Source organism: Bufo bufo, chromosome 3 (assembly GCF_905171765.1).
Source record: "Bufo bufo chromosome 3, aBufBuf1.1, whole genome shotgun sequence".
Lineage (NCBI taxonomy): Eukaryota > Metazoa > Chordata > Amphibia > Anura > Bufonidae > Bufo > Bufo bufo.
The window spans coordinates 27,967,343-27,979,915 of NC_053391.1; the positions used below are offsets into that span (position 1 = coordinate 27,967,343).

The window sequence follows — 12,573 nt, forward strand, 5'->3', positions numbered from 1 at the left end:
AATCGTTAAATTCTAATGATATTTTTTTTTCCTTAGTCCTAACAGCAGCACACAAATATCCCACCTTAGTAAGTTATTCTTGCTATAGACAGTGGGCTGGGGGGTGTCCCCTCCTTTTGTAGGGGTGTAAATCTTTATTATTGGTGCTTGGGCTCATTAAAATTTCGCTGGTCCTACCAGTCCACGGGGGGTAGTTAACCCCATCTGTATTGCTGTTAGGACTTAGGGAAAACAAATTATCGTTAGAAATTAACGGTCATCTGATTTCCGCTTTAGTGCGGATGTATAATGTTAAAAGTGCTACATCAATATTATCACTATTTAATAAAGATGCATATTACTGAATAAGAGATCTAATATTGATATCGGAGAAACTCTCTGATTGGAATATTCACATTCCATTGTTAATATCAGGCCTGATAATTTATAAATTGTTTCGCAATACTATCCGATATCAGAGATTGATCATAGTTTGAGCAGAGTAACTGATAGTATATCTCATAATTGCGGTAGAGACGTTGTATTACATTTTATGTTTGAGAGGTAATATGGAACGCTGGTATTTGTGTTAGAGCCATCTAGTGGCGGATTTAGGGCACTGCGTATCATTGTGTGTTATTGCATATTAATGAATTTTATATTGATTAAGCTTTCATTATATTCTAAGTTATTGTATAATAAATCATTTATATTTTTGCATAGACGCTTGTACCTTGTTTTACTGATTGCACAATATAATTAGATTAACGGCAAGCTCTTTTTGAGGTGTTTTATATGTCCACCTCTAGGATCAATTCCCTTTGAAAGTTTTCCTTTGACCCTTTCTTTTATATATAGCATTTGCTTTATATCCCTGACAGTATGTTAAAGATAATACAACCGGATCCTTTCATAACGTATGCAGATTGTTGTATTATCAGTAACGGAAGAGTTTTTGCTGAACCCTGCCGGATCCATCAAAACGCTAGTGTGAAAGTAGCCTTACATGTCTTTTTGATCACTTTTTAATCTATTTTGTGAGGAAAACAAAAATGAAATTATTGTTAGAACATTCATCATGTGGGTCAAAAAAAGGTGAATGTGACATATGTATATAAGTTATCATCTAGTAGGGAAAGGTTAAAAAGGTTATTTTCAGAAACCGTGCCATACCTGTCCATGGGTTATGTTTTGTATGGCAACTTGGATGTATCAAAGTGAATACAGCCAAACTAAAATATGATACACGACCTGTGGACATACAGCATATGAAATGGGCAAATTGTGAAAATAGGCAAAATGTGCCCAAAGTGTCAACATTTTGCATGTCCACAATTATTTTCCAGCACTGCCTTAACTCTCTTGGGCATGGAGTTCACTAGAGCTTCACAGGTTGCCACTGGAATCCTCTTCCACTCCTCCATAACAGCAGCACAGAGCTGGTGGACGTAGAGACCATGCACTCCTCCACCTTCCATTTGAGGATGCCCCACAGATGCTCAATAGGGTTCAGGTCTGGAGACATGCTTGGCCAGTCCAGCACTTTTACCCTCAGTTTCTTTGGCAAGGCAATGGTCGTCTTGGAGGTGTGTTTGGGGTCATTATCATGTTGAAATACTGCCCTGCAGCCCAGTTTCCAAAGGGAATGGATCATGCTGTACTATATAGTATGTCACAATACATGTTGGCATTCATGGTTCCCTTAATGAACTGTAACTCCCCACAATCGGCAGGACTCCTGCAGCTCCAAACCATGACTCTCGCACCACAAAGACAGATTTGTCTTTGTACGCCTCACCTGGTTCCCACCACACATGCTTAACACCATCTGAACCAAATAAATTTATCCTGGTTGTGACACTTCGTGATCTCGGCAATACCGATTACCGAAGAAATCGCAAATGCATCCTGTTTTAAAATTACAGAATCACAAGAGCCATCTCATTCACACAAAGAGTTAAAACTTTCTCAACCCAGAAGTTAATTCACCTCCAGCTATAGCTCACAGAGCAGAGGTAAAGTTAGCAAGTGCTTGCCAAAAGATTCTTCCTGGCCCTAGGAACACCCCCCTGCCAGGTTAAGTATCCATCAATCTGATATTATCTTGACAAAACCCCATAAAAGTGCCCTCTCGCTAGTCTGTGCAGCCCCAGCACAGCAGGGGTCTTAACACCCCTAAGTCTGGTGAGAAACTTCAGAAGAGAATGACAGATCCTTATCACGCACTTGGTTGGTACAAGAAGGAAGATGACCTTAAAGTCACCTCCAATCCATAGATTTCATATTTTTTCCATATTTTCTTCATATTTCATGGGTTAGGAAAATACGAAATGAACAATCTCTTCAGAAAGGGTTGGGGTTATTCTAACACACCTTCCAGGAAATCCGCAAGCAAATCGGAAATTCCCGCTTCGAGATATAAAGGTTCTCAGGCACACGGTATTGTCTTCCAGTCATATTTGGTATCAGGTGATTCATAAAGTTCTACCGATTATAAATATGAATTACATTTCTTAATTTGACCTACGGGTACTAAGAAACTGGCAAAGCAAGGATTCTGCCAGATTTTCCCTCTCTGGGATAAGAACTGCATCCTGTTCCAATTACCCAAGGCTGGACTTGTGTGTCATAGCCAGTGCCAGCTACAGAGTGGTTTAAACACAGTGACCCACTCAGGCCCGGGGTCCTTCATCTACCATCTGCAGTCGAATAACATCACGATCGTCCGCTGGACACAGGCACCCCACCATCTTGGATTATTCCTTGCAAAGACTTTATCGTTTACTGGACTCTACCACGGTAATTTTGAACTTACAGACATTCTATTCCCTTTCATCTCTTACTTATTTCTATCCAACTAATCTGTTCGACTGGCAGGTATATTTACCTGTCAGTTTTAATGCATCTTTCTGTGTATAGTTTTTAAAATAAAACAAATGATTTAATCGTTTCAGTTATGCCCTTGTTACCTGATTATTTGGAGTCAAATAAAAAAAAATTGTCGCCAAATTTAAAATGCATATAATAAAAAAAAAGGACTTGATGGAGAAGATGAGACGCAGGTCACAGTAGTGAGCCAGCACTACATATAGAAGAATACAGCACCACATACCTCTCATATCCAGTGACATCTTTTGGGGCCCAAGGTGACTAAAAATGGCGAATTGCGTGGTTTTGATTTTTTTTTTGGTTACGGCCTTCACCAGAGCGGAAATATTTTTTTATATTTTAATAGCTCACACTTTTTTGGATGTGGCGATATGTAATATAAAATTTATTGTTTGTAAATTTTATATGTAAAATTGGGAAAGGGGCAATTTAAACTTTTAGTATTTTGGTGTTTTTTTTAACTTTTTATTTAATAACCATTTCCCCCTTAGGGGCTATAACCTGGATCGTTTCATCCCTTGTCCTATTCACCCCGATAGAGCTGTATTAGGGTGACTAGGACTTTACTCTCTCTCTCTCTTCTGCCCTGTGCATAGTACACTCAGCAGCAGGGAGATTACCATGGCAGCCAGGGCTTCAGTAGCGTCCTGGCTGCCATGGTAACCGATCAGAGCCCCAGCAGTGTAATCTGCCACTGCCACCAATGAAGGGGAGGGGACCCTGTGGCCACCATATAACAATGAGGGGGGGGGCCTGTGGCCACTGCACCACTAATGATACTAAAAATTGGGGGGAGCGGCACTGCACCACCAATGAATGTAATTACAGAGGACCTTTTATGGCTCCAAAGAATATGAACTAAGTAGCAGGCTACATAGAGTGACGCCCAGGGATCTAAGTGCACTTATTATTATTCCTGGGCGCCGCTCCGTTCGCCCTCTGTGGCCCCGGTATTTTCAGGAGAAGGAGACGCCAGTGTCTCACCTTCTCCTTAGTCTGCTTGTCTTCAGCAAATTGTTTGCGGGCTTTCTAGTGCATCCTTTTTAGAAGAGGCTTTCTTCTGGAATGACAGCCATGCAGACCAAGTGTGCGGCGTATGTGCGGAGTACGGAAAGGCTAACCCCCTACCCCTTTAACCTCAGGATCAATGCTGGTAGCACTCATACGTCTATTTTGGAAAGACAACCTCTGGATATGACGCTGAGCACCTGCACTCAACTTCTTTCGTCGACCATGGCGAGGCCTGTTCTGAATGGAACCTGTCTTGTCAAACCACTGTATGGTCTTGGCCACCACGATGCAGCTCAGCTTCAGCGTGTTGACAATCTTCTAATAGCCTAGGCCAGTGATGGCTAACCTCCGGCACTCCAGCTGTGGTGAAACTACGACTCCCAGCATGCTCCATTAATTTCTATGGAGTTCTGAAAATAGCCAAGCAAGTGTACCTCTTGGGAGTCGTAGTTTTATCACAGCTGGAGTGCCAAAGGTTAGCCTTCACAGACCTAGGCCATCTTTATGTAGAGCAACAATCCTTTTTTCAGATCACAGTAACATAGTTTATAAGACTGAAAAAGGACATCTGTCCATCCAGTTCAGCCAGTTATCCTGCAGATCCTCAGAGAGTTCTTTGCCATGAGGTGCCATGTTGAACTTCCAGTGACAGTTATGAGAGAGTGTGAGATCAATAATGCCAAATTTAACACACCTGCTCCCCATTTACACCTGAGACCTTGTAGCACTAACAAGTCACATGACACCGTGGAGGAAAAAAGGCAAATTGTGTACTCACTTTTGTTGTCAGCAGTTTAGACATCAATGGCGGTGTGTTGAGTTATTTTGAGGGCACACCAAATTTACACTGTTTAACAAGCTGTACACTGACTACTTTACATTGTATCAAAGTGTCATATCTTCAGTGTTGTCCCATGAATAGATATAATAAAATATTTACAAAAATGTCAAGGGTGTACTCACTTTTGTGAGATTCTGTACATGGCATTGTTTTTGGATGAAAAAAATAATCTGTGATCAACTAATCCTGGGCAACATCTTTAAGTTAAATATTACAAGACATTTTGATCTAGAGGTCCTACGCGGGAGAGCCACACCTGCTAATTTTCATGCACTGTGTACATTACAATGGCTTCACAATAGAGTGAGTTTTCTGATGTAACACAAGACCAAACCTCCGACTATAACATTTCCCACATTCTGCACATGAAAATGGCTTCTCCCCTGTGTGCATTCTTAGATGTGTCACAAGAGTTGATTTCTGAGTAAAACGCTTCCCACATTCTGAACATGCATATGGCTTCTCTCCCGTGTGAATTCTCTGGTGTCCCACAAGTTGTGAACTCTGACGAAAACCTTTCCCACATTCTGTACATGAATACGGCCTCTCTCCTGTGTGAGTTCTCAGATGTTTCACATGTTGTGAACTCTGGCGAAAACGTTTCCCACATATTGTACATGAATATGGTTTCTCTCCGGTGTGAATTCTTCGATGTTTCACTAGACCCGATTTCACATTAAAACATTTCCCACATTCCGAACATGAATTAGGCTTCTCCCCTGTATGAATTCTAAAATGTTTCTCAAAACTTGATTTCACACTAAAACTTCTCCCACATTCTGAACATGAAAATGGCTTCTCTCCTGTGTGAATTCTCTCATGTCTCACAAGTTCTTGTTTCTGGTAAAAATGTTTCCCACATTCTGAACATGAAAATGGCATGTCCCCTGAGTGACTGCTCTGATGTCTTACAAAAAGTGATTTCCACCTAAATCTTTTTCCACATTCTAAACATGTAAATGGCTTGTCTCCTGAGTGAATTCTCTGATGTCTCACGAAATGTGATTTCCAAGTAAATCCTTTTCCACATTCTGAACATGTAAATGGCCTTTCATTTTTGTGAATCTTCTTCTGTCTTTGTACAGCTATAGTTTTGCCAATTTGTGATTGATTATCTTCTATAGTATAGGCTCGAGATAAAAGGAGATTTGAGTCAGAGCCTTTTGTTCTTTCTTCACCTAGAAAAAGAAAAGTCATATTAAACTATTATGTTTATGGCTGCTGTGTGGCCCTGTTGATGGAACCTGGTTATATTTAGTATGGAATGCTAGTGTGTGTGTGTGTGTATAGCAGTGTATTGGTTTGGCTAAAGGATACCAGTGTGGTACCTCCTGCAGTTGCTGTGCAGTGGGTGGGGATACTTCAAACAGTTAGTAGTCCCAGGCAGGTAAAGGTGGGGTGCCATACAGCTGAATACTGTAGAAGGCTTTGGATAGTCTAGGACAACCCTTTTCATAGTCCCACATGGGTAGCAAGCATAGGTCTAGTCAAGAAGCACTGAAGAAAGTGTGGCGAACCGTATAGGCACTAAGCACTTAAACATTTCCTACCATTTTGCATCTGTAGCTAAAATGCAGAAATATTCATTTCAATGGTTGCTTTAGCATCTTTTGAACTGGATAATATGGCACTTGATAATCCAGCTCTGGGGTGAAATAAATCACCCAGTAGAGGCTGCTTTCTCTCTCTGTAAACAGTGCTAGGAAAAGGAAATAAAGGCAGAAACTGGCATCTAAGTTGCACAGAGCCCTGGGTCATGGCAGGTCTTTGCAGATACCGATTCACATTTAGCATATGTCTACATAACACATAGTTATGGTTGGAAAAAGACAAGCCCATCAAGCCCAACTTGTAATCCTGCTATATTGATGGAGTGGAATGGAGAAAAAAAAAAAAAAAAACTTCCCCATGCCAGAACAAATTCCTGAATCAATGTCCATCTCCCATGTAAGGATATCACTTATGTGTATAGATAAGACAGGATTCACTATTCACAATAGGTGATTGTCAAATGTTCTCCATTCTTTCCTTGTACAATGACCTCTGCAGAGGTCACAGAGCATGCCTAGAAAACTCCCCCTTAGAAGTCAATGATGTCCCCCCTCCTGACCATTGTGTCCATGAACCATGTGGCTGCCATAAAACAACTTTCTTAATGTTGTTAAGAACAGTTCAGGCAAGATGGCCACCCCCATAATCATGTTCAGAAAATAAAATAAATAAGTCTGCCATCAGAAAAACTGAGATGTGTTTTCTCTATCTGGTTTTAACTGGCAGATGACATTTTTGGTGACACATTTCCTTTGAAAGCTATGTACACCATAGCAGGCAAATTGTATTTATTTATGAATGCATTTTACTCATTTTGGTAAAAAAAAAAAAAAGAGATTTAGTGAAACTCACCTGTAAAATCTGTTTCGCGCTTGATTCATTGGGGGACACAGACCATGGGTATAGCTACTTGCTGACACTAGGAGGCGACACTAGGCTAAAAACTGTTAGCTCCTCCCCCACCAGCTATACCCCCTCCGGCCAGGAGAGAGCCTTCAGTTTGTGCAAAAGCAGTAGGAGAAGCAGAAGGATATAACCACACCAACTAACTTTACGGTCAACGGACCCAAATGGGGGTGGGTGCTGTGTCCCCCAATGAATCAAGCGAGAAACAGATTTTACAGGTGAGTTTCACAAAATCTCGTTTTCTCGCTTATATCATTGGGGGACACAGACCATGGGACGTCCTAAAGCAGTCCTTGGGGAGGGAACACAAAACAGAGTGAAGAAGGTAGAGACCCTCATGACAGTCATCACACCGCGGCCTGCAAAACCAGGCGGCCCAGAGCGGCGTCCGCAGAAGCGAGAGTGTGAACCCTGTAAAACTTAGTAAAAGTGTGGAGGGAAGACCAGGTCACGGCTTTACACAACTGAGCCGCCAACGCCCGATGGAAGTGAACCCAGGAGGACCCAAGTGCCCTGGTAGAATGGGCCGTGATTCCCGGAGGGGGCGTCCTGTCCCGAACGCGGTAACATTCCAAAATAGTGGAGCAAATCCACCGGGAGATAGTCACCTTGGAAGCTGCCAACCCCTTCCTAGAACCCTCCGGAAGGACGAACAAGGCGTCCGTGTGCCGAAAGGGGGCCACAGCCGAAAGGTAAATCCGCAGAGCCCGCACCACATCCAAGCAGTGCAACAACACCTCCCGCGAATGGGAGGTCCCAGGACAAAGGGACAGAAGGACAATGTCCTCATTGAGGTGAAAAGCTGACACTACCTTAGGTAAAAAGGAAGGGACCGGACGGAGGACCACCTTGTCCTGATGAAAGATCAGGAATGGTTCACAGCAGGACAGAGCTGCCATTCTGAAACCCTGCGAATGGATGTGATGGCCACCAGGAAGGCCACTTTCCAGGACAGCAGGCGGAGGGAAGCCTCCCACAAGGGTTCGAAAGGGGAAGCCTGCAGAACTCCCAATACCAAGTTGAGATCCCACGGATGAAGCGGAGGACGGTACGGCGGAACGGAGTGCGCAACGCCCTGAAGGAAGGTCCTAACAGGACCCAGTCCCGCTGAGGATTGCTGTAAGAAAATGGACAGGGCCGACACCTGGCCCTTCAAGGAGCTTAGCGCCATGCCCAATTTCAGTCCAGACTGAAGGAAGGCCAAAACGACCGGCAGGAAGAAGGATCTGGGAGATAGGTCCCGCTCCTCACAGAAACTAAGGAAGGACTTCCAGGTCCTATAATATATCCTGGAAGAAGTAGGTTTCCTGGCCCGAATGAGCGTCCAAACCACTGCATCAGAAAAACCCTGCTGTTTCAAAAGGAAGGTTTCAAGAGCCACGCCGTCAAACGAAGAGTATCTAAACTCGGGTGGAAGACGGACCCTTGCGACAGAAGATCGGGTCTGAGAGGGAGCGGGTACGGAACGTCCCCTAACAGGAGGACAAGATCCGAGTACCATGCCCGGCGCGGCCAGGCGGAGCGATCAGCAGGGTCTGAACGCCCTCCCACTTGATCCTGCGGAGAATCCGAGGCAGGAGGGACAGCGGCGGAAAGACAGAGGAACGTGAACCCATCCCACGGCGCCACGAGCGCATCCACTCCGCAAGCTGTGGGATCCCTTGCGCGGGCGAAGTAGCACGGAAGCTTGTGATTGAGGCCGGAGGCCATCAGATCCACGTCCGGCCGCCCCCAGCGATGACAGAGAGCGTCGAACACTTCCGGATGGAGAGACCATTCCCCGGGGTCTATCGTCGTCCGGCTCAGGAAATCTCTGACATGAAGGCCCCGCAGGAGGGGAGACCAATGGCGCAGTGAGAGGAAAATTGCACGAAGCTCCAAGACATTGATGGACAGTCTGGACTCCGACGGAGACCATACGCCCTGGGCAGTCCGAGTGCCGAAGACTCCTCCCCAACCCGGAAGACTGGCGTCGGTCGTAACGACCGTCCATCTGATCGGAAGGAAAGACTTCCCTATCTCCAGGTGAGTTGGGGAGAGCCACCAATGGAGGTCCGACCGAACCTGTTGAGGAAGGGAAAACCGACGATCCAAGGACTCCTGGGACTTGTCCCAGGTCGAGAGGATCGCCCGCTGAAGGGACCGGGTGTGAAATTGAGCGAATGGTACCGCCTCGAACGAGGCCACCATAAGGCCCAACACCCGCATACAAGTCCGGATGGAGACTGTGTGCTGACGAAGCAAACGGAGCACCGCGCTGCGAAGGTCCTTCACCTTGTCCACTGGAAGACACACCCAAGCGGTCCTGGAGTCCAGCAGCATACCGAGGAACCGAATCCGAGTGGACGGGACCAGGAAGGATTTTCGAAGGTTCACTAGCCATCCAAAGCGGGCGAGGGTGTCCAAGATGATCTGAAGACTCTCCTCGCACTGCCGGAACGACGATGCTTTGATGAGAATGTCGTCCAGGTACGGAATCAAGGTGATGCCCCTGGAACGAAGAAGGCCCATAAGCGGAGCGAGCACCTTGGTGAACCCCCTCGGCGCAGTCGCCAGACCAAATGGCAGGGCGAAAAACTGGTAGTGGTTCGAGTGGACCGCTGGTGGGCGATCGCGATGGGGACGTGCAGGTAAGCGTCCTGGATATCCACAGAAGTGAACCATTCCCCTTGCGTCAAGGAAGCTATCACGGAGCGAAGAGACTCTATGCAAAAACCGCGCACTCGAAGGTAACGGTTTAACCTCTTGAGGTCCAACATCGGGCGGACCGCTCCCTCCTTCTTGGGCACCATGAAGAGGTTGGAGTAAAAACCGAAAAACCGCTCCTTCGCCGGAACGGGGGAGATCACTCCCCTGACCAGCAGATCTTGAACCGCTTGACAGAAGGCGCCCGCACGAGACGGCTCCCTGGGGGGACGGGACAGAAAAAAATGGATTTGAACTTTAACTTGTAGCCCGAAGAGACCACCTCGAGCACCCAGGCGTCTGAGATGTGGGCCTGCCAAACCTCCTGAAAGTGAAGGAGCCGACCCCCCACCCAGGAAGGTGGGGGCGCACCTTCATGCAGGGGATTGCTTGTCAGAAGAAGAGCACTGAGGCTGCGCTCAGGAACGCCAGGCGGGCTGGGGCTTGAACGAAGGCTTACGCCGTTGCTCCTGGGAGGGCTGCCTCGCGGTCGAGGGAGCCGCCGGGCGGGTGCCCGTGAAGCTACGAAAGGACTGGCGAGGTGCGGAAGGACGTGGTTGGAAAGAACGCTTGGGTTTGGGCTGTGGAAGATGGGTGCTTTTGCCACCCGTGGCTTCAGAAATGATCTCGCCCAAAAAGACGAGACCTAGCGAAAGGAAGGGAGAGAAGGGAACGCTTGGAGGAAGAATCGGCCTGCCAGGCCTTCAACCAGAGTTCCCGCCGAATGTAGACGGCAAAGGCGGAGGACCGCGCGACCATGGAGCCCGCGTCCAGAGCCGCCTCGCAAAAGGTACTTCCCCGCCTGGGATATCTGGGCCGCCAGAGCCTGGAGTTCTGTGCGGGAAAGGTCAGAGTCTAAATCCTGATGCAAGCGCAGGGCCCATTCAGAAACCGCCTTAGCCACCAACGCAGAAGCGAAAATGGGACGGAGTGCCGAACCGGTGGCAGAAAAAACAGACTTCGCCAGCGATTCGACCCGACGGTCCACCAAGTCCTGCAGAGAAGAGCCATCCGCAAGCGGAATAGCGGTATTTTTAGCCAGGAGAGCCACCGGCGGGTCCAACTTTGGAGGGGAAGACCACTTACTCACCCAATCCGGGGGAACTGATAAAGAAGATCCAGCCGCTTGGGGATCCGGAAACGTGAACCTGGCTGTTCCCACGCTTTAGCGGTGAGAACGGAAAAGTCATCATGTACCGGGAACGACTTGGGAGTCTGCTTGTTATGCTTGTCAACTCCCTGGTGACTGGAAGAGGGGCCCTCCTCTTGAAGTTGAAAAAGGTGTCCCGGATTGCCGAGACTAGACCCAACCAACGAGGACGCCCTGGACAGCGAACCGGGGGGAGGAGGAGAAGGCGATGCATCCGAGGAAGAGAGGCGTTCCTGCCTGGGACGCTTGCTGGGATGTCTGCTCCTGGATGATGCGCCCTGGGAGATAGCAGGTTGCGCAGGTGACGACGTCTCCGCAAAGCGACCCATTAAGGAAAGGGTGGATTGGGAGATCTTAGATAGGTCAGTCACCGCCCAGGACAGGGATTTGGCCCACTCCGGTTCCATACTTACAGCAGAAGGGTTCACGTCAGTGGACTGCGACTGAGGCGGCACGCTCTGGGTGGTCTGGCATGAGGCACAGAGGGGGTTTGCCTGGCCCCTAGGAAACTTCACGTTGCATGAGGTGCAGGCATAATGGGTAGCCCTGCCAAGGACTTGGAGCGCGGGATCCGCTAGGTCTGACATGACCTGAGCCAGGGGCCAGAGAGGGTACAGAGGAGGGGAGCAGCGCTGGTCCTACCAGTGGAGCAATACCCTTGCTGAATGTGTCCCCAGGAGACAGGGCGGCAGTCTGCGGCGAGCGACGTTCCTCTCAGGAGCGATTACATACGGCTGGAACAGGCAGGAGGAAAAGCGCGGCGGGAAAATTAGGCTCCGCCCCCTCCCGCCGCCCCGGCGGAATAATAAAGAAGACGGCGCGAAGCACCGCCCCCCCGCGCTACTGCGCTGGCGGGATCCGGAAGTGAAGGGGTGCCGGCCTGCATGATCAAGCGCCAGGGCCCGCGCTCCCGGCCAGAACAAGAGAAGGGGGGGAAGACGGCGGCGGCAGTGCAGCGCCGCCGCCGACAAGACGCTGGGTGGAGAGAGGAAGCCGCCGCAGAGTAGTTAACCCACCGTGCCGGCATGCCCTGCAGAGGATCCTCAGGTACCCGAGCTGTCCCAGATCGCAAATAGAGAGCCCAGCCCCGTTACACAGAAACACAGACAGGCATACTTACCTGCCTTAATCTGTGTTCTTCGCGCATCTGATATGTTTAAAGATGGTCAATCAGGAAAGGCAGTGGTGTCTCCCTGAGTACTGCTCAATTATCAATCAGGAAAAAACTATGGGGGGCAGTAAACTTAGTAAAATATCACTTTTATTAGAATATAGGAGATAAAAGACGGCCCCTACAGACATACGAGTAAGACATGTATACACTCAACCTGGTGTGGTGAGTGAACAATTACATAACAAACAAAATGTGAGTGGTGGACTGGACCAATGGTGGCAAGACTGTGTCAGAAAATTAAGCCAACTAGCCCTATTGCTCATTAGTATATCCCTCACCCTATCCCCTTGTAGTGGATTTTATTGTGGGGTTACGTCTCTATTATTTTTGTACATATGTGGTTCCCCTGGACGGGCTTCCTTTTTTCTTCCCTGTGTTAGGGCCTCA

At 47.7% G+C, this 12,573-nt stretch overlaps 2 protein-coding genes across 3 annotated transcripts in view; both read right to left on the reverse strand.

Moving 5' to 3' along the window:
• LOC120994418 (zinc finger protein 182-like) overlaps window positions 1–12,573 on the reverse strand; it is a 668,524-nt gene that overhangs the window by 340,338 nt on the left and 315,613 nt on the right. The gene's annotated exons all lie outside the window — the stretch shown is intronic.
• The window catches only part of LOC120994425 (zinc finger protein OZF-like), a 50,444-nt gene that overhangs the window by 14,516 nt on the left and 23,355 nt on the right, over window positions 1–12,573 (reverse strand). The window contains exon 7 of one of the 2 annotated variants that reach the window (XM_040422986.1): window positions 5,692–5,898. In XM_040422986.1, the coding sequence (XP_040278920.1) occupies window positions 5,692–5,898 (207 nt within the window). Of the gene's footprint in view, window positions 1–4,551; window positions 5,899–12,573 lie in introns of those variants that run through there. The other variant, XM_040422985.1, reaches the window with a different exon arrangement.